Consider the following 24,670-nt stretch of genomic DNA (forward strand, 5'->3'; position numbering starts at 1 on the left):
CGTCCCCGACGCCGTGTTTGTGCTAATCTAACACCACTCCCCTCGCTTCCCGGTCTAATAGTCCGATTTAAGACGCGTTTTCCAATCTGCGTTACGCTAAAACGTCATAGGCATTAGTGCTTCAGCGCCCGGCGATATTGTGGTTAAAATCCATTCGGAGACGAGGGTGTGATCAATTGAAAGTGCTGACCATAATATCTGGCTCCCGGGGGCGTATGGATCACAATCCCATTTAAATTCGATACAAGGCATGTTAAACGAGCAAGCGTGCACGTGTGCGCAGAAGTGAGAGCGGGTCTCAGACACTGATACTGCTCCGCTTTGCATTGAATATTGTAAGCACACAGGTTGATGGCTCTGAGTTCAGATTTCGCAATGCAAATATTGACTTCAGTCGCCTTGATCCCGTACGTCCACTCCCACAAACAGTTTGAGGGGGGGGGGGAGGAGGGGTGTCACAGGCGAGATTGCAGCCTTTACTGGCACGCCTTGCAATGAGGAGATGCACTCGGACGCCCACACCCCACCACACCTCCAGTGCTCCCTCCCGCTGCTTAAGGTGCAGTCAGCGGCGGCGCTGGGTGTTGGTGGCTTGGCGCAGGCTCAGTGTGTTTTGACGTCAGTGTGGAGCGGGGCAGAGGCTGGTGCACTCTCGGGCTCTCTCTCTCTCTCCATTGTCAGCAGTCGAACGATGCGATCAGGCTGAACCGCCGCCGCCGCCCAGCACATCTCACCCCCACACTAGTCCACTGACAGCCTCGGCCGGCCCCAGTCCCCATTCTTTCTCTCTCTCTCTCTCTTTCTCTCTCCTCCCCTCCCCATCCGAAGGCTCATCCGCTGTCTTGATTGTGCAGAGCTGCGGCGAGAGAGTGAGGGGAAAAAAAATAACGCCAGCTTTTTTCCAGGATATTCGTGCTTCTGTACAACGGTAAAGGGACGGAGTGAGTCCGGCTGCTTTTTCCCCACCCCCCCACCTTCCGGCTTTGGATGTGCGATTAGAGCCCCGGCGTCTCGCAGCGAGAGGGTTCAGTCGGAGCGAGCGAGTGTGAGTGAGTGAGTGAGGAGAGAGGCCAGAGCTGTGCGAATTTCCACACACTAACCATGGGATGTACAATGAGCGCCGAGGAAAGGGCAGCCATGGAGCGGAACAAAGCCATCGAGAAATCCATCAAAGAGGATGGTATCACCGCCGCCAAGGATGTGAAGCTGCTGCTTCTCGGTAAGCCCTGAGTTCCCCGAACCCCTCCCTGCCTCTTCCCCGACTACCCTCACTGACAGCCCCGGCCAGCAGGCAGCGAGCTCCCGGCAGCTCGGCGGGCCTGCCCGCTCACTCTAATCTCTCTTTATCTCCTTACATTCACGAACGCACCCTTTCCCCCCGTCCTCCGTAACCACTTTCTCTCATCATCCCTCGTTCTCTCTTTCTGTTTTCCTACAGGGGCGGGCGAATCGGGGAAAAGCACCATCGTTAAGCAAATGAAGTAAGTGGCTTCTGCTTTTATTTTGAGGGGGGCGATGATTTGATTTTATCATTCGAAATGGATTATAATATCGCGCACACATCACCCTCTTCATATGTTCACGCCTTAGTTTTGAGTCGAGACTGTATCTCGAGGTTAGATGTGTATTAATGATAGAGACCGCCATATTTATGGTGCTGTTACCCAGTCTCCTGTCTCCAATATATTGAAGGTTTTGGTGGAAGGGCAGTGACTTTTATCAACATGTGCACTTTGGCCATTGGAGGGTCCAGACTTGTTTTTGCTGAGGATTGGCTGTTTATTTGTGTCCAGTGTCCTCAATTCTTTGGGAAAGGGTGTGGATCCGGTGTATTTAACGTTGTAGCTGTGTTGGCATGGCTGGGTCTGCTCCAGTGAATGTGCGAGTATGCATCAAGGCAGAGATTGGGGTTCGGTATCATCTACCGCTACCAATTAAGATGTAATACCAAGCTCTCATGTTTGTCAAGTATTTTTGCCACGTTTGACACTGGGCTGGAAGGCCAGCTCTCTGAGATTTATTAAAACAAATGTCTACATTGGATGCGAAATTAACCCGACAGACGGCAACCTGGACATTTTATCGTCACGATCCATTGTGGTAATTAATCAGCCTGGTTGCACAGATTCCGATTCACAGTATTAATAAATGGGTGGAATTCGTGGAATTTCTGGTCAGTTTGGTCCCACCCTATCCAATACATTCATTTGAATCCTGATTTCTTCAGGCAATGTGGGATGGAGACGATTTGAAAGGAGGGGGGTGGTTTAATAAAGGAATGTGCTGAACATTTCTAATCAGTCTATTTTTGCTGTATAATAATGATCGAGGCCTGTCTGTAATTTTTATGGCTGGCCCGGGTTTGTGTATGGTGGAAGTGAATGTCCATGCCCACAAATCGCTAAAAGATAGTGAGTGGGTTGGGACAGCAGTCCAAGGCATGTCTCATTTGTACAGAGCGCATCTGGAGTGTCATGTGCTGTTTTCTGGTCATTCCATCCTAGGAAGAGTGCAGTGCCTTGGATAATAAATGCAGCACAGATTCACTAGGATAATATTGGAGCTTAAATTACGTCCTTGGCTTGTTCCCTTGAGTTAAGAATGCTAAATGGCAATCTGTTAAATATTTTTTGATAGTTAGAAATGATAATTTCACCTCACACTGCCCCGCCCCAGACCAATTGAAACACAGGGTACATTAAAAACCAATAATAATCTTGGCATTTCAATATTGAAATCATAGAAAGCTTTCCCCATGTAAAGGTAGTAGAAATCTGGACATTTCTTCTCCAGAAGTGTTATGATTGCTGAGACAATTGAATTGTTCAGGACCATGATTGATAGGATTTAATTTGGTACGGTGTCAAGAAATGTCTTGGCGGTGATTGCATGGAGTTGATTAAAATAAAGCATGAGCTGATTGAACAGCAGAGCTGGCTCCAGGCTAGAATGGCTGCATGTTTCTTCCTGTGACAATGCCTGCATATCTCTTTGTATATCAACGTGGAAGCTGGAGATGGTGCAACTCAGTGGGTCAGACAGCATCTTTGGAGAAAAGTTAATAGGTGGCGTTTTGGGTCGAAACCCTTCTTCAGTGAAAGCTGGGTTCATATCTGGGTGATGAAGTTTGAGTCTTACGTGCTTCTTCTTGGAAGAACAAGCAGATAAGGTTGAAGATGCTGTTTCTGGGACTCATGTCGGTGTTGCAGCCTAAATTAGTTTGGTTTGTGGATTGTTTTACACTGGGTTGGTACAGTTCAGAGACACCTAGTATGGTCAAGGTCTACTTTCTGAACTATGCCTTCCAGGCATTGGTTCTTTTTGTACACATTAGCAGAGGTCTGCTACTACTGCTACTACTATGTCAATGTTCTATATCTCCAAACTGCCTCAACTAAAATCTCACCCATATTCATGTTACTTCTGGACAATATCAAAAATCGACCCTTTATATCCAAACTAGTGCCAAGTTCTGTGTTTCCCAAACCCCTACAAACCAGATTACCCCCCCCCCCCCCCCCCCCCTTAACTCCAGTCACCTGGTAAAATCCCACCCTTGCATTTAGATCTTTCCATAGCTCCATCAGTTTACGTTTTCCACCCTGCAAGGCACAGACAAATGTGCATCTCTGGTTCTAGCTTTCTGGTTGTCTTTGCTTCACCACAAGAAGCCAACCATGAATTTATGTCTTCTACCCACCCTTAAGCACCCGGCCTCTCCACCCCTCCTCCTGAAAAGCGCTTCTTCTAGTCCTCTCACCACAACCAGGCATTTGATTATATGTCCAATGTCTTCTGTCAAGCATTTTTGGAGATATTTTATCCCGTTTTGTGGCGTTTGATGCCGGTGTCCGTGCCATCACCGTCCACGTTTGATTTGTTGGGCTCTTGGCTCCATGTGTTATGACGGGCCCTGTGTGTGCTGAGCTGGGTCAGTGCGCGCAAGGGGTGCGTTTCACCGCCGCTCAGTTCTGCGTGGGACCAGAGTTTAGCCCGGACTGTGCTCTCTGATCGGCCGGGATGAAAGGTGATAAACCCTGCCCTGTCGCTCCTGACCAAGAGCTCCATTCAGGGACTGTCCCTGCCCCCTGGATGGGGTTTTTAAGCTTGGAGCCAGACCAGTGGCAGGTTGGAGCCGGGATGAGGAGCCGGGGACCGAAGGGCGAGAGGCGGCGTGAGCTTGTGGAGACCGGTGGCGGCCCAGCGACTTTCAGCCGCTTTCGTTGGTGGACAGCGCCCAGGCAGATACGCCGAGCGGCTTCGGCAGCGCTCGGGCGAAGTCGGCGCCGCGGGAGGGAAGGAGAAGGCGGGGAGAAGGGCGGGGCTGAGCGGCCACGCAGCGGGCGGAGCTGCTCGAATCCCCGCGGGTGCTCCGAGCCTGGCGTGCACTGGGCTAAAAGCCCGGAGCTCACCGTGCTGGCTCTGGGGAACGCTGTTAACAGCAGGAAGAGTGGCGAGGTGCGGTGCGGACATCAGCAGAGAGAACCATTCTTGCTTTCCTCACGACAATCCTGCCGAAATTGTCCCAATCTCCGCGCCGTCAAACAGCACAGAACACCCCGAGGCAATTAGGGAGTTGCACCTTTTCTTGTTGCCCCAGCCCTTGGCATGAGTGAGCTATGTACCACACAGGCATGAAGCACTGTCTACCAAAGATACAGTATCTTGCTGCCTACCGGTACAGAAAGGGTGCTGGAAGCAAGGCTGTAATATGTTCACTTACACAGCACGCCTGTCGCTAAGACTGGTGTCACCAGTGAAATAAAACGAAGCTACTCTGCAGTTCAGAATTGAAATATATTTTACCGTGTGTGTGACCAGATCTTGCCACACGGTTGGAACCCGGCTATGCGTGTTCTGAGTTTGATATGATGTGGTCTTTGCAGTGTTTCAACCGATTTGAGGTCGAGTGTTGACTGACCCGTGGAAATTGTACAGAAGTTGAAGTCCATGCAAATGATGCAAATACAATCACTTATCTCTCAAAATAAATAATTTTCAAATATATTTACATTTTTTAAGTATTGCAGTACTGACCAATTGACACTACTGGCAATGGCACCAAACCTAGTTGTTGTAGGTGGATTCTGGACCAGTTTGGTTTTAAAGGAAAGAGATGTCGAATGAAAAACATTGTCAGCATCTGAGAGTTTAATAGCTATGAAGGAAAATAACATTATTATTAATCATTTGTGAATTATGGAGAGAGATAATGAATACAAAATATTGAATTATTCACATATCTTTAGTTGGGCACGGAATGAGGGCAGGGACAAACAGTGGATACAGTCTCTTCGAAACTTTCCACTGACATACTCTGTATGATGTGAACAACAACATTTAGATATTTGAGATGCCCCTGGTGATATTATGCAAGAAATGCAAATGTTCAATGGATTTCTGAGCACGGTTGCTTATTTGCATTGTGATGTGCCTAGGGACATATCGAGCTATTGGCAGATATGTGCCATAAACAATATTTGAGTCACAGCTGGTGGCAAATTGGCTTTGGACAATTAGGTAATTCTTAGTACAGACCAACATCTGAACATGCAATGTCACTGGGTGGAAGTTCGTGTTTATTAAATAGTTTTGCTTGGATTGATTAAGCGAAAGATTGAGAAAGTTGTTCTAAAATTGTTCATTGCTGGAATTCACAATTGAGCTGCACACAATTCCAAACTCCCTTTCCATCTTGGAGAACATTCAGAAATGTTAATCGATGTATGATACTTTGGTTGAAAGCATAATCATTTTTGGATACATCACAGAAACAGTCACGTATAACGAGTGTTAGAGCACCAAGTCTTGCCACAAGATGATCTGCAATAATGTGCAGAAAACTCACATTGAATCAAATTTATTTTGTTTTGGTTTTATTTTAGAACTCCCAATAGTACCACTGTTAGGTCCCTGATCTTTGCAATTCAAGATGATTAAATACCGTTATAATGAACTTTTTGCACCTGATCCTGTGTAATCAGTTATTGTGGAGGGTGACAAGTGGGGCGAGGGGGTCCAAAAATAGCCTTTACCCACTGCTTAAATAACTAAGTCCAAAATAAATCTTTACATTGCATGGAATGTCACAATTCTATTTGCAATTAACTGGAAGTGTATTGTTGAGTAAAATTGAACTTCTTTGGGTTCTTAGTGGGAGAGTCTTTATATACCGGCAGCAATATTTTCCCATTTTGCAGCTAACAAAATGACTGTGTCATAGAGCAGCTGCTAAAGTCCAATTGTGTTCATTTGAAATGGCACGTAATCCATTTAATGTTTAGGTCGCAGCTCCTACAGCCCGTGCACTGCTCGTGAAATGCTGTAAAGTATAACACCTTGATGCCAGGTATTTTTCATATCATTCACTCATTACTGACATAATTACATTTTGTATCCATCATAAACAGCGATTTATGAAGTTTGTGGTCATTTGGTCAGCTGCTGCTGACCTCCACTCCTCCCCGTACCTACCCACATCTTGTTTTTAAACAAAGATACAATAAAAGGAATTGGGAGCTTCCAAGTGCTTAAATGGTTTCACGTAGAACATTAAGGAATCCCAAGCCGTTCAGCTGAAACTCATTAATGGTGTAATATTTCTCAGTGCATAATTGGTGAATGCACACTAAGAAAAAGTGCGAGTTGCACAAGAGAATTGGGGTTTGGAATATTCTCTTCAAAGCTTGAAACTTTCCAACTAAATTAATTTTTCCCACCTTGAAATTTTACCAATTATTAAAACTTCTAAGAATTTCAGGAATATTTTTATTCATAGACGAAGGAGATTTAGAGATCACCGTGTTTTAACATAAAAAGTGTCAAGATTCGGAATCCTATACAGTAAAACAAAACAAAAAAACACTTTCATTTCTGGTTTTCCCAGGACTGAGTCATGTGGTTAAACGTTAAATAGTTTAGGATGAGAGCTATTTGTTTGTTGACGGGACAGAGCATTACTAAATAAACTTACAATTCTGTACCTGGGAATGGTGTTAGATTACAGAGAAACCTAAAAGGGGATACCTGAAAAAAAGGTCTATAGATCTCTTACAATGTGCTTATTAGTTGGTGCAAGTTCACAACACAGATTATCCACCGTTTTTATTCATTTGTAATTGTAATAAAGGATATGGATGGCTAAGTAAAAAAACATACATCTCAATATTGGTGCAATGACTTTCTTTTCAAGGATGAACCTAAGGCTAATTGAAACAATAGTCAGGGAGTGATTTTCTTTAGGAGCTTAATGGGGCAATGTGGATAAAGCTTTATTTTTGTATCTTCTCACTGAGATATCCACGAGGGATTGATAAATTGGTTTCTCGGGCTGGGAAGTCTACATTTTGGGGGAATGTTTTCACAATAAGGAGTGAGATGAGGAAGCATTTCTTTAAAATGAAGGGTTGCATATATTTGAAAATCTCTACTTCAGGGGGCCACTGATGCTTAGTCATAGCACCATGTTTCTTTAGTGCTATTGGAGATGCTTTGTTCCAGTCAAGTAGAGAGTTTTCCGTCGCAATCCTGGTTTGTGCTGTGGAAATGGAATAATTACTTTGGGCAGGGACGACGACCATCCTGGAAGTGGTGATGTGCAGTAGAGGGGAAAAGGTGGAGACACATGCATTTCAATTTAGAAAAATTGGATTAGAAGCATACAAAGTAAATTCCACATAGAATGATGGTCCAGAGGGCATCGGAAAGTGAAAGTGCAGTTGAATATGAAGCCTTAGTCTATCTTTACTCCCACTTCAACAGTTATGGCTGTGTGTTCAACAGCAGACAGCCATTTTTCTTCCAGCTTTCTACTCTCTCTATTAAATCTTTTTTTTCTTAGCCTTTGCCTGTTTTCCTTCTTGCCAAAACCCCGATTTTTTGATTGGATTTCTGTGAAGTCCTTCACATGTTTAGTTTTCCTGCAATAAAGGTATAAAATAAGTTGTTGTCGAGAAAGGGTAGTCCACATTTATTACAAACACAGGAACTCTCATGTGCCTCAAGCATAGAAGGATATGGACCTGGTGCAGAAAATTAAATTTGTGTCCATTGGCAAATAGGTTGCATGGATTTAATGGCCAGAATGATCTGCTTCTGTGGGGTACTTTGTCTTTATAGTTTTTGTGGACAGAAGTTGACCTGTCATAATTATGCCTGGGAAAATTATGGGACTTTAATGTGAAGCTGGATGATATGAGTGCTTTTCGTGGACCTTGGAGAGGAAGAGCATATGATGAGCGGTTGACAACTCTCGGCCTGTACTCACTGGAGTTTAGAAGGATAAGGGGGACCGCATTGAAACTTAGTGAATAGTGAAAAGTCTGGATAGAGTGGATATGGAGAGGAAGTTTCCACTAATTTAGTTTGGTTTAGAGATACAGTGCGGAACAGGCCCTTCTTCTCACCGAGTCAGCCCTGACCAGCGATTCCCAAACAGTAACACTATCCTACACACTAGGGATAATTTCCAACTTTTACTAAAGCCAATTAGCCTACAAACCTGGAAGTCTTTGGAGTATGGGAGGAAACCGGAGCACCCGGAGAAAACCCACGCAGTCACAGGGAGAATGTACAAACTCTGTGGAGACGGCACCCAGAGTCAATGTCGAACCCAGGTCTCTGGCACTGTAAGACAGCAACTCTACCACTAGGCCACTGTGCAGCCCTTTTTTTTTACTCATGGGAGAGTCCAGGACCAAACTGCACAGGCTCAAAATAAAAGGACGTACCTTTGGAAGCAGGATGAGGAGGAACTTCTTTAGTCACAGTGTGGTGAAACAGGTTCTTGATTAGTAAAGGCATTGAAGGTTTTGGGGAGCAGGCAGGAGACTGGGGTTAAGAGGTAGATCAGCCATGATTGAATGGCGGAGTGGACTCAATGGGCCAAATGGCCCAATTCTTCTCCTATGACATGAACTTATGAAGGATGGATAGAATTGGAATTACAGGCAGGCATTTATAGTGCATGAAAAAGAGAAGCAAAGGGAACATCAACTTACAATGGGGGAAGAAAGGAGAGTCGAATGATGAGAGAATTCGTGGAAAAGTAGATAGAGATTACAAATGATAGAAGCTGAGGGGTGAATAGATGATTATACTGCAAGGGGAGACTTGTGGAGAAGGTGGGCAAATGAAAGAGATACAGTAAAACTCTAATACAAGGGACCTCTGCATTATAGGAGGAACTGTATTCATAGTATTGGTCCATTTAGCAAATTTCCATAAGGCAAAGTTGTGTCATCTACAAATGCGTCAGGAGCACAAGATGAAAAAATGCATTTTAATTTCAATCATTTATTTTTTCTCACATGGATACTGTAAGGATGATTTTCACTTGCACGAACAGTGGTAACGTGGAGGTCACCTATAATTTGGTATCCAGTTGCTCAGATTTCCTGATGATTTGACTTGCATATCAGACCAAAGTGTGATCTTGTGGTTGGGAACGCGAGCGTGGTGTGTACCTGGGTCTGAGTCTTTTGACTTTTGACTGGAACCAGAAATGGGTCTGGAATATGAGAGGTCAGGAACATTTGTTGGTTTATGGTCAGATCCAGGATCTGGAGTGTTTGTATATATGCTGCTTCCTTTAAACTCATTGCATTCACTGGAAAATGTATTGTACTGATATGGAATATAAAAAGAGAGTGAAATGGAAATCTATATTGGTATTAATAGAATTTAATATCCAATAGTCTGGTAAAACAGTCAAGTCAAAAAGGTGCCAGATTCTCATAATTTTACTGTAAATTGTAGCAGTAACTACATAGATGGTTCTAAGTTTGAAGAAGAGAAAGGCGATGAAATCAAGACAATCCACCTCACCCTCACCACCCCTTGTCTGCGTATTCCTTTACACATTTTGGGAACTGAGCAAATGTTGTAATCAAATAAAACCCAGTATATTTAGATGTCATCTCTCTCTATGATGACGAAACATCTGAACAGGTACCCTAATAATAGATTGAGGTTACAAAACAACAAAAATACAGATAATTCTTAGAGTACACAACTTATAATTGTTCTGCTATTTTTATTTCATATCTTGTGCCTGGTTGAATAGATTTGACCACATTCATTTCACATGGGAAAAAAATCATAAAGCCTATTTAATTGAATGTCCAGTTGTAAATTCTATCCCAAATGAGTTATTTGTTTAAAAATGTAGGGAGAGGATCACCTCTGATGTTTCAAACTACCATATATGAAATCTGTCAGAATAAAAATCTGGAATTTGCATTGCCACGTAATTCTCCGCTATGCAAGATACCCCATCTCCCTCTGAATTGAGTGCTGTCCCAGTTAGCCTCTCCTTTGGAACCAGGTTTTAACATAATTTTCCATACTTTTCAAATTCCAAACATCTGCTCTTCCTTTTAAAAGAAACTTAATAATTTAATCTGTAAACCAATGCAAAGGAACTGGAAGTTTGTCAGTGATCGCCTCAGTGGGGTCATGTAACCTCATGTTTTGATTTGATAACATAACTGGACAAATAGACTACAATATGATAGTCTGTTAGCTGATTGTGGTATTTAGAAGTATTGATTAAATTATATTCCATAGAAACTGATATATTACTGTAACTGCTTGTTTTAGACTGTTCTAAAGACCAATCTACCTGCACCCCTCCCTTTGGCCTCTTACATTGGCATTGACTATTCCATTTTTTTTCCAAACAAAGGAATTTCTTTCCTTTGAAGTTGCAATACACTGCCCACTGAGAACCCACACAAACATTATTGTTAAACCAGCTGACAAGGGTGCTGCTATTATTTTGTTGAACTGACTTCTGCCTCTGCGAGGTTGAAAGCCAGATCGCAGACATTCCCTCGTGCCTCCCTCTGGACCATGTCAGGACATTGTCTCTTAATCACTGCCCACATTTCCTCACATATCATCTCTCCATAGCCTCCAGCATCATAGTCTCCCAACCCCGCGCAACCTGCTTCTACCTTTCTCCCTATGGCCCACAAGTAGGAGTAACCTTGGAGTCATAATTTCTTCTCTGGTGGAACCTATTTCCATTTGTGACATCTCTGATGACCTCTGCATCGTTGAGTTTCCAGTATCCTGGTCCCAACAGGCTCATTTTCACCATGGGCATCCCATCCCTGAACACCTCCACTTTATTGCAGAACAGAGACCCTGACCATACCCCCTCACCATCACACTGCTTCATGTGGCTGCTCATTCTCACACTAAACAACTGCTCCATTTTTTTAAACTGCAAGTCAAGGGTGCAGATATGAAATCCTGCAGAGGCCAATATGTCTGTATTGTTGTGGGAGGCTTTGGAAACTTATTGGTTCAGACCTATTTGGCCTCCTCCCTCTCTTCTTTCCCACCACTTGTTTGATTGTTTTGGTGATGCTTGGCAACCTTGTACAGAATTTAAACACATTGTTGCTGCCAGTTTCACCCCACTCTCATTTTGATATGATTTTCCTCTACTCTTTCTCAATTTATTTCCTCAATCTCAGCGGACAGGTTAGCAATCAATATCTATCAGACTCCCACAGCTGTCCTGAGCACACCTCCTCCCATTCTACAAGCATTCCATTCTCCCAGTTCCTCTGGCTCCATTGCACATGTATGGATAAGGCAACATTCTTTAACCATGCCTTTTTCATCTTTCATTGTTGACAGGACTTCAACTGCATCTAATTCATTTCTTGCTGTTTTGCACTAACCTACTCTCAACCCCCCCCACTGCAAGGATAAGGTTCCCCTGAAATTTGCCTTCCATTCCACCAACTTCCACTTCCTCTGTAATTTCCACCCCCTTCTACATGATGCCACCACCTGGCACAACTTTTCCTCGCCTCTTATCTCAATGTTCGAACTGGCTCCTTGGTTCTGCTTTAACAACCTCCGAAGTTCTAACTGCAGTTTCCCATGAAACAGTAGGAGAGGCAACACCTTCCCTTTTGCCATTTCCTTTGCTCCGTCCAGGGAGTCCTGAAACATCTTCCCCGTGAATCAGTGATTTCCACTCCAGTGAACTTCATCTGGAACTTGCAAAATGGTCTCTTCTATATCGGAGAGAAATCTAATGCAGATTGGGTCAACACTTTTCAAAGAACTCCCCTTCAGTCTGCAAGAGGGTTCCTCAGCTTTCAGATGCCTGTTTCTGAGTGGAATATTTTTAGGTCAGTCAACTGCACTAACCAGCCTGTTGTGAGACAAGATCGAGGATTGATGTGAAATCTCGCTTTAAGAATGCCTAATGTGACCTGTAAAAATGATGTGTTGTCATAGAAAAACTCTTTGACTGCAGTTAGCATTAATTAGTGGGGCAGAACTGGGTGCTCTACATTTCATCCTATTCATACCATGGCTGATTTGGGAGCACTTAGGACAGCAATGAAAGGTTTATTCCTCGGGTCTGCCGTCAATCATCTTTTGAGCAGAGAAATAAACATGAAATTTGAGAGGATTTGATTGGGTGACTAGCGTAAACCTGTTTATGCAAGATAACTCGGGTTTGGACATTCTTCACAAGTCCGCCTTGTTTCCACCACTGGCATTGATCCATCTTGTGGAGGTATTGATTGAAGTTTGGCCAATCCCCATAAGAAATAGTTCGAATGTGAAGCATTACTGTGCCACATTGTGTGGTTGGCAAAAGTTGAAACTTTTATCAACTGAAAACGCTGTTGGTTCCGTTGATACATGTCAGTGGTATCATCTCGCTGAGGCGGTGAATCTGTGGAATCCCAGAGGATTGTGGAGGCAAGGCCATTGGAAGTATTTAAGAGGAAGTCGATAATTTTTTGTAAGTTTGGGGAATAGAGAGCAATGGGGAAATGGCTTAGAAGAGGAGATAGGACTAGGGCAGGTCAGCTGTGGTTGAACTAACTTGAGGGGCCGAGTGACTGACCCCAGCATCTATTTTCCTATATCCTTATGTTCACAGAAATAAAAGGATTTTTGTGGATGTGACCCATTTTTGGACCCATTTGCTTTTAATTGTGAGAAATTCCATGTACCAACCTTTTTAAAAATAAATGTTGTTAGTGTGGCCAGGTTTATTGGAATATTTAAGCGATCCTTGTTTCTGATTGCCAAACCTAGTTTGTGAGAGCTCCACCTAATATTGACCTTGCTGACTCTAAAGTAATTGATGGTGATTTTAATTACACAGGAAAGAATAAGCCAGTATCAGTGTGGAATCAGTACCCAGTGAAGCAGGTCGTGTATGACTGGCACTAACTACTCCCTCATCGGTTCTGCTGCTGTAACTTTGGCAGAAGTACAGCAGGGTTGGCTGTGGAAGCGTACTGGTTTTTGAAGCTGTGGGTTTATGTCACTGGTAACATCAAGTGGTCCCTCTTGTTCCTTAATTTTCCATTTGCTTTGTTGATCGCTGCATCGGCTGGGGCAGAGACAAATAGGCAGAGACATTGTGTGTCTGTTGTAGATTAATGTTAAGAAGTTAATGTTTTCATAAGACAGGAGCATTTTGTGGAATAGATTATGTAAGACCATAAGACATATGAGCAGAATTTCAATTCCATAACTCGCTAAAGGTGGTAGCGCAGGAAGATAGGGTGGTAAGGTGTGCTTGCCTTCATTGCTAGGGGTATTGAATATAAACATCAAGAAGTCTTGATGCAGCTCTATGGGACTTGGAGTATTGAGTGCAGTTCTGGTTGTCCCAATACAGGAAACATGTGGAAGCTCTGGAGATGGTGCTGAGGAGATTTATCTGAATGCTGCCTGGATTAGAGGGATTCAGCTATAGAGAGAGGTTGGATAGACTTGGATTGTTTCCTCTGGAACGTAAGAGATTGAGGGAGACTTGTATATATTTGTATATAAAAAATTATGGGAGGCGTAGATAGGACAGGCAGCCAAAGCCTATTTTCCCAGGGTGGACATTGCCGACACCACAGAGAATAGCTATAAGGTGAGAGGGGGGGAAATGGAATAGAGATGTGCGGGGCAAGTTTTTTACACACAAGGTGGTAGGGCATGGAACACATGGCCACAGATGGTAGCGAAGGCAGATACAATAGTGGCAGTTAAGAAGCTTTTACATAGGCACATGGATTTACAGCGAATGGAAGGATATGGATCACTTGCAGGCAGATGAGATCAGTTCAGCTAGGCATCATGTTAGGCACAAACATTGTTGCCTGAAAGGCCATCTCCTATGTTGTACTATGTTCTAATTAGGCCATTCAGCCCATCGAGCCTATTCTGCCATTCAGTCAAGACTGATCTATTTTTCCCTTGCAACCCCATTCTCATGCCTCCTCCCTGAAACCTTTGACACTCTTACTAATCAAGAACCTATCAATCTCCGCTTAAAGAATACACAATGTCTTGGTCTCTGTCCAAGCTCTATCACAGCTGTCTGTGGCAATGAATCCACCAGCCTCTGGCAAAAGAAATTCCTCCTCATCTCCATTCTAAATGTGCAATTTCAGGTTTATCATTAGTTGCTCTATATAATTTTACCAGCAAAAATTAGATTAAGCATTGGTGTGCTCACTCAAATGGAGAGATCCAGAGACGAAGATGAGCTGGCTGTTTCGCTTCTAATTACTACCTAATGCACAAGAATAGGTTTCAGTTCACAGAAGGAGTGTCCCCTGAAAACTATCTTGTGTGAAGAGGATGAATAATTAGAGTCATACAGTGATACAGCATGGAAACAGGCCCTTCGGCCCAACTCGCCCACACTGGCCAACAGGCCCTCGGCCCAACTCGCCCACACTGGCCAACATGTCCCAGCTACACTAGTCCAACTTGCCTGCACTTGGTCCATATCCCTCCAAACCGGTCCTATCCATGTACCTGTCTAACTGTTTCTTAAACGATGGGATAGTCCCAGCCTCAACTACCTCCTCTGGCAGCTTGTCCATACACCCACCACCCTTTGTGTGAAAAAGTTACCTCTCGGATTCCTATTAAATCTTTTCCCCCTCACCTTGAACCTATGTCCTCTGGTCCTCGATTCCCCAACTCTGGGCAAGAGACTCTGTGCATCTACCAGATCTAATCCTCTCATGATTTTGTCCACCTCTATAAGATCACCCCTCATCCTCCTGCGCTCTATGAAATAGTGACCCAGCCTACTCGACCTCTCCCTATAGCTCACACCCTCTAGTCCTGACAACATCCTCATTAATCTTTTCAGAACCCTTTCAAGCTTGACAATATCTTTCTTATAACATGGTGCCCAGAACTGAACACAATATTCTAGATGCGGTCGCGCCAACGTCTAATACAACTGTAACATGACCTCCCAAGTCCTATACTCAATAGTACACAAAAATTCTGGAGAAACTCAGCGGGTGCAGCAGCATCTATGGAGCAAATGAAATAGGCAACGTTTTGGGCCGAAACCCTTCTTCAGCAGTCTGAAGAATACTCAATACTCTGACTGATGAAGGCCAAAGTCCCAAAGGCCTTTTTGACCACCTTATCTACCTGCGACTCAGCCTTCAAGGAACCATGCACCTGTACTCCTAGATCCCTCTGCTCTACAACACTATCCAGAGGCCTACCATTTACTGTGTAGGTCCTGTCCTTGTTCGACGTCCCAAAATGCAACACTTCACACGTCTCTGTATTAAATTCCATCAACCATTCCTCTGCTAATCTGGCCAATCGATCCAAATCCGCCTGCAATCTTTCACAACCATCACTATCTGGGAAACCACTAACTTTTGTATCATCAGCAAGATTTGGAAATGTCACAAATTGTGATACAGTTCAAGTAATTCTTTTTAAATCTAAATATATCAAGCTGATTAACACATGAGATGATATGAGTGCTTCTGCACTAATTTCTTGAGGTTGCAGTAAAGAATATGCTCCAGTAAATGAGAGCTATCGATCACCAGCAAGACTAGTATTTATGGCCCATCCTTGTGGTCCTTAAATGTCTGGATCAAGCAGTGATCAGTTAAAGGTCATAAGCTGACTGGTCCAATAAGGTGAGCCTAGGGCGGCACAGTGGCGCAGCGGTAGAGCTGCTGCCTTAGAGCCAGAGACCCAGGTTCGATCAATGACCACGGTGCTGTCTGTACGGTGTTTGTATGTTCTCCCTATGACTATGTGGGTTTTCCCCGGGTGCTCTGGTTTCTTCCCACATTCCAAAGACGTGCAGGTTTGTAGGTTAATTGGCTTCATTAAGCTGTAAAATTGTCCCTAGTAATATTAGTGTAGATGGTGATCGCTGATCAGCGTGGGCCCAGTGGCCGAGGGCCCTGTTTTCGTGCTGTATCTTTAAAGTCTAAAGCCAATTTCCTCACTCTGAAGAACACGTACATCATTTGGGTTTCTTTGACAATCTGACTTAACTGGCACCATCTTTTCATTTCTAAATAAAAGTTCTCTTTAATATTTTAACACGACAAATCTTGATTTTGTAATTTTAAAGTGAAAGTCTCAACTGCTTTAACAGCAAATGATTTATAAATTTCTATTCACTTTTGTGTTAAGCAGTGCATCTCAGTGGGACCCCTAATCAGCCCGGGCCTGGTTATTAAATCAGGACCATGGTAATATTGGTAATTAAAGGGAATCTCTTCTGAAAGGTTCAGCATGCTTGCATGTAAAATGCTTCCTGTGTACCATTTATTATTTCTGCTGGTATTGTGTGTTCCACTAAGAATATATATGTCGTGTTCCCATGCTTGTGTGTTGGTGATTTGGTGTAACAGTATTGAAAAGCTGCTGCACTGGAGGAGTGAGTTCCTAAACTTCCCTTGACCCTATTTTTTTTTTGTTAATTGAACGGATATCTTTGGTGCCCAAGGCAATATTTAAATTGACATTTATAATCAATTTAATTACCCTGCCATCCAATAATCCACTTTGTCCTATCCATTCCCCCCGGCTCCATACTCTGCAACGTAAAGACACCATTTTCTTTTTAGCTCCTTCTCAGTTTGTGTCTGATGAAGGATGCTGGACCTGAAACATTATCAGGTTATCTCTTGATACATTATCTCTAGTTTGTCTCCCCACGGATGCTGCCTGACCTGTTGAAGAGTTTCCAGCATTTTCTGTTTATATTTCAGAGTTCCAGTTTTTGTGTAAAAAATAAAAAATTCTAATTGATTTGCGATTGGTGAGCATTGTATTGATTGTTGTGGGGACATTTGTGTAACTTGACTGTTGTGTTTATTTTTTCCTATTTGTGCTTTGAGGCTTCTTAAGAATATAGGACTAAGAGAATAGGTCAGATGAATATGTGGCTAAAGGGAAGGCATGTGAGGAAGAGCTTTAGATTTCTTGGCAAGATGAGACGGGTTGCACGAGAACTAGACAAAGTAAAATATTCCCAAGGAGGTTCGGAAAGATTTAAACTGATTGGGTCTGGAAATGGGACACAGAGGAGATGTGCATTTGGATGAATAATGCAGTTAAATATAGGAGGAAAAATTAGACCAGTAGTCAGAGTAGACATGAGCAAAAGACACATTGGAGGAATACATGGCAAAATTATAATTGTTTTAACGCAAGAAGTCTGATTAGTAAAGCAGATTAACAGACCATTGTTCAGCGCATAGGAATGTGAGATAATTGTGATCACATGGACATAGTTGAAAGAAAGACAGGACTGGCAACTCAACGTTGCAAGATACAGTCTTCGGGTGCAATGGGCGGTGAGGGGAGATTCAAAAGAGGAAATAGCATTGCAGTATTGACTATGGAGACCAACACTGCAGTAGTAATGGACAAGCTTTTCAAAATGAGACCATGTGGTTAGAGTTTGCACACAGAAAGGAGGCAATCGCCTTGCTTGGGGTGTATTACAGACCTCCTAACAGTCCGCAGGAGATTGAGGAGCAGGAATGTAGACAGCATCCAGGGAAAGTTGTCACATTGGATTCAAAATTGGTTTAGTGTTAGGGAGTAGAGGGTGATGGTGGAGGGTTTTTGACACGATTGGAAGGCTGGTGTACCACCGACATGGATTCTTACTGTTTCCTACATATATTAGTGATTTGGATAGGAATTATAGTAGGTATGGTCAGTAAGTTTGCAGATGGCATGAAAATTGGTGCTGTTGTTCATAGTGAGAAGTATATTTGTAGGTGCAGGATGATGCTGATTAGTTGATAAAATTATGAGACATTTCATGATGGGTAGAGCAATGCAGGTAGAATGTCATGATGGGTAGAGCAATGCAGGTGGAATGTAATCTTGATAAATGCAAGGGAGGACTAATACAGATAGGGCATACACAATGAATGGTGTGGGCTTAAAGGGTATTGAGAAACAGAGTGCCCTGAGTGTACAAGTCCACAAAACCTCAAAGTTGGCAGATAAGGTGGTATAGATGCTTGGACATAGAATATAGGAGTGGGGTATTAAAATTAAAATATTGGTTAAGCCACAGGTAGACTACCATGTATGGTTCTGGTTGCTACACCACAGGAAAGATGCTCCCTGGTCCGCTGAGTTCCAGCAGTGTATTTTATTGCGACAGGAAAGACAAGATTGCACTGGAGAGTGCAGAGCAGATGCATCACATGCACCCTAGCACAGAGCATTTCCTTTATGAGGAGGGACTGGAGTTTCTGGGATTGTTTTCCTTGGGTGGAGGAGACTGAGATGGGTCCTGATTGAGGAATATAAAATGATGAAGGATGGGATGTGCAATAAAAAACCTTTCCCCGTGGCAGAGATATCTAAAACTAGAAGACGTGGGTTGAATGTAAGGGGTAAGATGTTTCAAGGTGATCTGAGGAAGAACGTTCTCACCCAGAGGAGTAGTTGGATTCTGGAACATATTGCCTGTTAACTTTTATGTGGCTGTGTGTCCTGTTGCTTTTCACTTAGTATGGCTGTATGGTAACTCAAATTTCACTGTACCTTAATTGGTACATGTGACGATAAACTGACCTTAAAACATTGAATGGGTGATAGCAGCAAGTACATTCACAATGTTTATGAAGTATCTAGATGAGCAAATAAATCCTCAAAACATTCTTTGGGCAGCACTGTGGCGCAGCAGTAGAGTTGCTGCCTTCAGCTCCAGAGACCCGGGTTCAATCCTGACTACCGATGCTGTCTGTATGGAGTTTGTACGTTCTCCCCATGACCTGTGAGAGGGTTTTCCGGCTGCTCTAGTTTCCTCCCACACTTCAAAGACATCCAGGTTTGTAGGCTAATTGGCTTGGTAAACTTGTAAATTGTCCCTTGTGTGTAGGATAGTGTTAGTGTGTTGGGATCACTGGTTGGTGTGGACTCGGTGGGCCGAAGGGCCTGTTTCCATGCTATATCTCTAAACTAAACTAAACTAAACTCAGAAGGCTATGGACCAAATGCTGGTAAATGGAATTAGTATACAAAGCACTTGATAGATGACATAAACATGGTGAGCCAAAGAAACTGGTTCTGTGCTAAATGATTCTAAGAAAGGTGCTATATTAACGCAGTGTTATTTTCTTTCATGAGTTTGGTTTTTGCTAATGATTTACTAATTGCTAATGAATGAGAGCCACTGAATCATTCAAAATGGGACGAGTTGGGAATGGGACGTGCCTGTTCACTTACCAGATTTAGGCAATGCACTGTTCATCTTTCTCTTCAGCTTGTGCCTTTCTGTTCTCACAGATCACAGTGATCAATTTTCTTGTCAGGCGAGGTTATAGCAGGTACATATCAGGCCGATCATGTAACAATGGAAGCCATGCGAGTTCTCCATTGAGAGACCAAATTGCCGGGCTCCATGGGAGTTCATGCCTTCACAGTCACTGATGATGGCCGTATTGATCTCATGCCAATAGAAAACATGCCAATTACAAGCTGAGAGAAACCATGCCCTTCCTGTGCCAAGAGACCAAACTGGTTCCTGCCGAGCGACGGCACTTTTCTATGCTAGGTATTCATGGGGTAAATCAACCACATATGTAGAAGAGCCATCACGACATATGCCTTGGAGACTCTGCCAACCATTGCCAGGCTTCTCGTAAATTGAAGTTGCATTAAGAGACCTTGCTCAGTCTATTCCTGGAGAGACCATCTGCTCTATTGCAGGAGCTGATGCACGTGCTCAAGTTATATAATCTTTGCAAGTAACTGGCTCCTGTTACAAAACAGTCACACAGCTTGTCTGATTGCACAGTTGGTGAGAGTGGGATGAAAGTGAACCATTGGTTTTTAAGATATCCCAAGGTCAGAGTGTCTGCACACATCTGACATATAGTGGCGTACTCTGAGCTATAGACAGAAAATTGTTGATCATTTACTCGTTGAGGTCAGGTCAAGAAAGTTTTATCATTATATATCCCAAAACAGAACAAGAAAATTCAACACAACAATGCAGCACATATGTAAAACAAAAAATGCAGCACAACAGATATGTAAAGATAGTACTCTGTAAACACCATAATAAGCAATTAAAAAGTTCAGTATTTAAAATCAAACAATAATTGTGGAAAGCAAAAACAATGCTCCAGATCTATGTAGTTCTGAGCTCAGTTAGAAGTTGTAACGTTTAATAGCCTGATGGTTGATGAGAAGTAGCTGCAACTGAACCTGGGATGTTACCGTTTTCAGGTTCCTCCTATAGCTTCTTCCCAACGGCAGGAGTGAGATGGGAGAGTGGCCAGGGTGGTGTGGGTCTATGATGATACTGGTTGCCTTTTTGAGAGTGACTCTTGTAGATCCCTTTGATGGTTGGGTGGACTTGCTACAGTGAGATTACCCAGTGCTGGTAACTGTATAGATGTAGTTATGCATTACAATACACAATAGGTGCAGGAGTAGGCCATTCGGCCCTTCGAGCCAGCACCACCATTCAATGTGATCATGGCTGATCATCCCCGATCAGTACCCCGTTCCTGCCTTCTCCCCATATCCTCTGACTCTGCTATTTTTAAGAGCCCTATCTAGCTCTCTCTTGAAAGCATCCAGAGAACCCGCCTCCACCGCTCTCTGAGGCAGAGAATTCCACAGATTGAATGAACTAAGTCACAACCAACAGAGAACACTAGGGTTATGATGAGTTGCATATTGATAAATTATGGACAGCTACAGATAAACCAGTATGCTCCTGAGTATACAGTAAAGAGTCCATAATTATTTTAATTTAACAATCTGTATCTTTTCATCGGTTAAGGCTATGTTTCACAATAGTAAGACCATTCTCCTCTCAGAATCATTAATCCTTAGTAGTGAGGAGATGGAGCGCTGGGGAGGATGATGATTTGATAGCTGTAATGATGACAACAGTTGTGTCCCTCATCTGGTTATTGTATCACTAGGAAAACCAAGGTGTGATTGACCCATCTAAGTCAGTTTTGAGTTCATCTGGATAAAATTTGTCACAAGAATAGGAAAATCGCACTTAATTTTTCAGTCCGGAAAGAAGAAGAATGGAATTGGTTCCTTTTGCAGAGCTACATGTGGATATGGAAATTGGGCATAGATAGGGTTAAGTCTGGTTCTGAATTACTCTCAGAATAAAATAGGAGGTCTTACTTATGAGGCCAATTTTTCCTCCCAGATTTTGTCTGCAGCAAAATTGTAAACCCATTTATAGCATGTATTCTGAAGACTTTGCTATATTTGGGAAATATTACCTCATGTCAAACATCCATGCAGCTCTGGAAAGGGGCGGTGTTTCAGGAGGGAAATTAAAATATTATTTCCAGAAGGGAAACAATGAATTGGAAGAAATTATACCATTTGAGGGCTTCAAATTAAATACATCTTTTAAAAAAAAAGTGATAAATATTTTATTCCTGTTTGAAGCAATGAACCACCTTCTTGAGAATTGGAGATTTTTCTTTAAGCAGGAAAATGATCAAGCTGCCTGAAAGGGTGGAGGGACAGATTCAATGATAACCTTCATGGTAGATTGAATGAATGCTTGGAAATGAAACAAGTCTGAGATTATTGAGAAATTGTCAAGGGATGGGGTTAATCGGAACACTCTTCCAAAACAATTGGCACATGTACAATGGTTAGAATTACTTTTTCTACTTTAACACTGAGTTTGTTGGTTTATTTAATCTTGTTTCCGCCACGGGAGAGTCTAGAATGAGAGGGCAGAGTTCCAAGATCAAGCAATGGCCATTTAAAACTGACAGTGTAGGAAATTCACCCAGACAATGGTCAATCCATGGAATTATTTCGCCCAGAAGGTTGTGGAGGCTTGATCACTGGGATATTTAAAGAGGAGCTAGATATTTTTTTTGAGAGGTCACAGAATTGGGGCACTGGGTAACTGGCACAGAAGAGGAGCAGAAAGGAAGCGTGGATCAGAATGGGCCATTATCATATTGAAGGGCAGGCAGGCTAGAGGAGCTGAGTGGCCTCCTCCTGCTCATCTTTTATATGTTTTTATGTTCTAATCTATACTGGGCGAAGGCTCATTCATAGAAATCTTTCATTCCTCTGTATGCTGAAACAAGAGGGGATTCCTTCCATTGAGAAGATCAGTAAGTCTTTCCTGAATGCTTTCCCAACAATTAGGTGGCTTGTGCATCTCTGTGTTTTGCTAAGGCAGGCTGATGATTTCACAAACCTTCTCAAGCATTTAGCATACACCGTGAATGGCTCGATTGTAATTACGTATTGTCTTTCCACTGGCTGGTTAGCATGCAACAAAAGCTTTTCACTGTACCCCGCCCAGTACACGTGACAATAAACAAAAGCTAAACTGAACTGCTTCCAACAGTGTTGTCGCTCTATGATTATTGTGCTCGCATCTCTTATTGGCTTCAGACCACTTAGCCTTCAGACTTAGAGTCAAGGAGCTGAGCTCTGGCTGACATTAATTATACCCCAATTTCTTGAGATCTCTGCTGCTCTGATAGGAACATGATATTGACTTGATCCGCCATCCATCCATGTTCTCCAGAGATGCGGTCTGACCCACTGAGATACACCAGCATTTTGAGTCTTTTTTTAAAACTGGCTTTTACAGTTCCCTGATTCTACTCTTTTCTGGAATGTCTTAGTTTGCTTCTCCAAGTTCATCCATTTGACCAACTTTTTATGTCACCCTGTATTAAATCTCTTCCTTTCTAGCCTGGCTTCCATTTCCCTTGTGTCTCTTTATGTGTATACAGTTTATAAAAGCAGAGTTGTGTAAGTGAGTTGTGTACACTGGGGTGACATTTACGATGAATTCAACCTTTAATGGAGTGTGAAACTGACTGAAGGGGAGTTTCAGAGTTGTATCTCTGAAATCACTGTGCGGTTTTGTATTTTGAATGAAACACGAGAGTCCCTTTCATTAAATAACCTCTACAGCAGTCAAACCTTTATGGTTGTTCTTCTTCTTGCATATGGCGTGCAAAGCCTAAAGTTGTAGGACAACTTGTTCTATTTGATTGTGCACGCTGGGCTGATTGCATTCGTCGAAACAGGGCGGACCACGTGAAGGTTGCAATCTTCCACCCCAACATTTATGGATAGAAAAGATCTTGAAGAATGTGGGCAGGTGGGACTAGTATGGATGGGGCATGTTGGTCGGTATAGGCAAGATGGGACGAAGGACCTGTTTCCATGCTGCATGACTCTATGACAGGATAGGGTGCCATTATGCAGTAGCTGGTCTATTATTGTGGAGACAGATTTTCTTACTATGAATTAGATGCAAGTCTGACCTTGGGACAAGGGCAGGGCTATTCTTACCTATGTCTGATGAGTAGGTGTGAAGTGCCTTCTGACGCATTAACCTGAGAACAAGAGCAACCTGAAATGCTTCAGTTTTATTCCATCTGTTTAGAAAGTGATGAAGGGAAAGTTGATGTTTTGTTGAAACAAGTTTGTAACAGCACTTTATGCAAATATATGTGCGTGGAGTAATATTGTGATTCGTGCACTGGGAAATGGGTGAATGAAGCTGTAATTGGCAGCAATTAACAGATTGCATGAGATTTGGATCTTGCCTTGGTAATTAAATGAATACCATAGACTCTCGTTGGGCTTTAACATTATCTATCCCTTGATAGGTGATGTAGGTAAGCATTTGAGGGACAACGGATTAGAAGGATGTGCTGATGAGGTTTTCATTATTGGGGTTGGAGAAAACTCACTTGCATTGTAAGCACTGAGCATTAGGGACCAAATGACCCACTTCTGCGTTGTATTCTGTAATTTAAGAGAGTGTTGTCCACCAGTATGGTTGCAGCTGGAGGATAAAATCAGCATTTGGGAACTGGATATGTATAAGAAAGAACTGCGGATGCTGGAAAAATCGAAGGTAGACAACAAATGCTGGAGAAACTCAGTGGGTGAGGCAGCATCTATGGAGAGAAGGAATTGGCGACGTTTCGGGTCGAGACCCTTCTTCAGACTGAAGAAGGATCTCGACCCGAGACGTTGCCAATTCCTTCTCTCCATAGATGCTGCCTCACTCGCTGAGTTTCTCCAGCATCGTTTGTCTATTTAGGAACTGGATATGGTTTGTAAATATTATTAACACTAGTTTACAGGATTATAATCCAGCAATGTGCTCAGAACAGGAGATTTGAGAAAGGTAATCCAGGATATGGCTTGAAACAGAACATCCATGGCATCAATTCATGAGCAGAGCAAAAGGGGGCAGTGCTAATGGTTAACCCGATAGACATCTGTAGAGATACCATAAATAGCCGATAGTTGACCAGAGCTCTGTGAGAGTGGGGACTGCAGTCGGGCTCTGCGGTTGTCAAACTATATTGTTTTATTGGAACTTGAGGCAGGG

General features: G+C 43.0%; 1 protein-coding gene across 3 annotated transcripts in view; it reads left to right on the forward strand.

Annotated features, from left to right (window-relative positions):
- Window positions 1–537: 537 nt before the first annotated feature.
- LOC129705161 (guanine nucleotide-binding protein G(o) subunit alpha) overlaps window positions 538–24,670 on the forward strand; it is a 199,299-nt gene continuing 175,166 nt past the window's right edge. Inside the window, exons 1-2 of one of the 3 annotated variants that reach the window (XM_055648601.1) lie at window positions 538–1,219; window positions 1,439–1,481. In XM_055648601.1, coding sequence (XP_055504576.1) covers window positions 1,102–1,219; window positions 1,439–1,481 — 161 coding nt within the window. In that variant the 5' untranslated portion in view covers window positions 538–1,101. The remainder of the gene's footprint in view (window positions 1,220–1,438; window positions 1,482–24,670) is intronic. The other 2 variants (XM_055648602.1, XM_055648603.1) reach the window with 2 other exon arrangements.

Source organism: Leucoraja erinacea, chromosome 17 (genome assembly GCF_028641065.1).
Source record: "Leucoraja erinacea ecotype New England chromosome 17, Leri_hhj_1, whole genome shotgun sequence".
In the NCBI taxonomy this organism is placed as follows: domain Eukaryota; kingdom Metazoa; phylum Chordata; class Chondrichthyes; order Rajiformes; family Rajidae; genus Leucoraja; species Leucoraja erinaceus.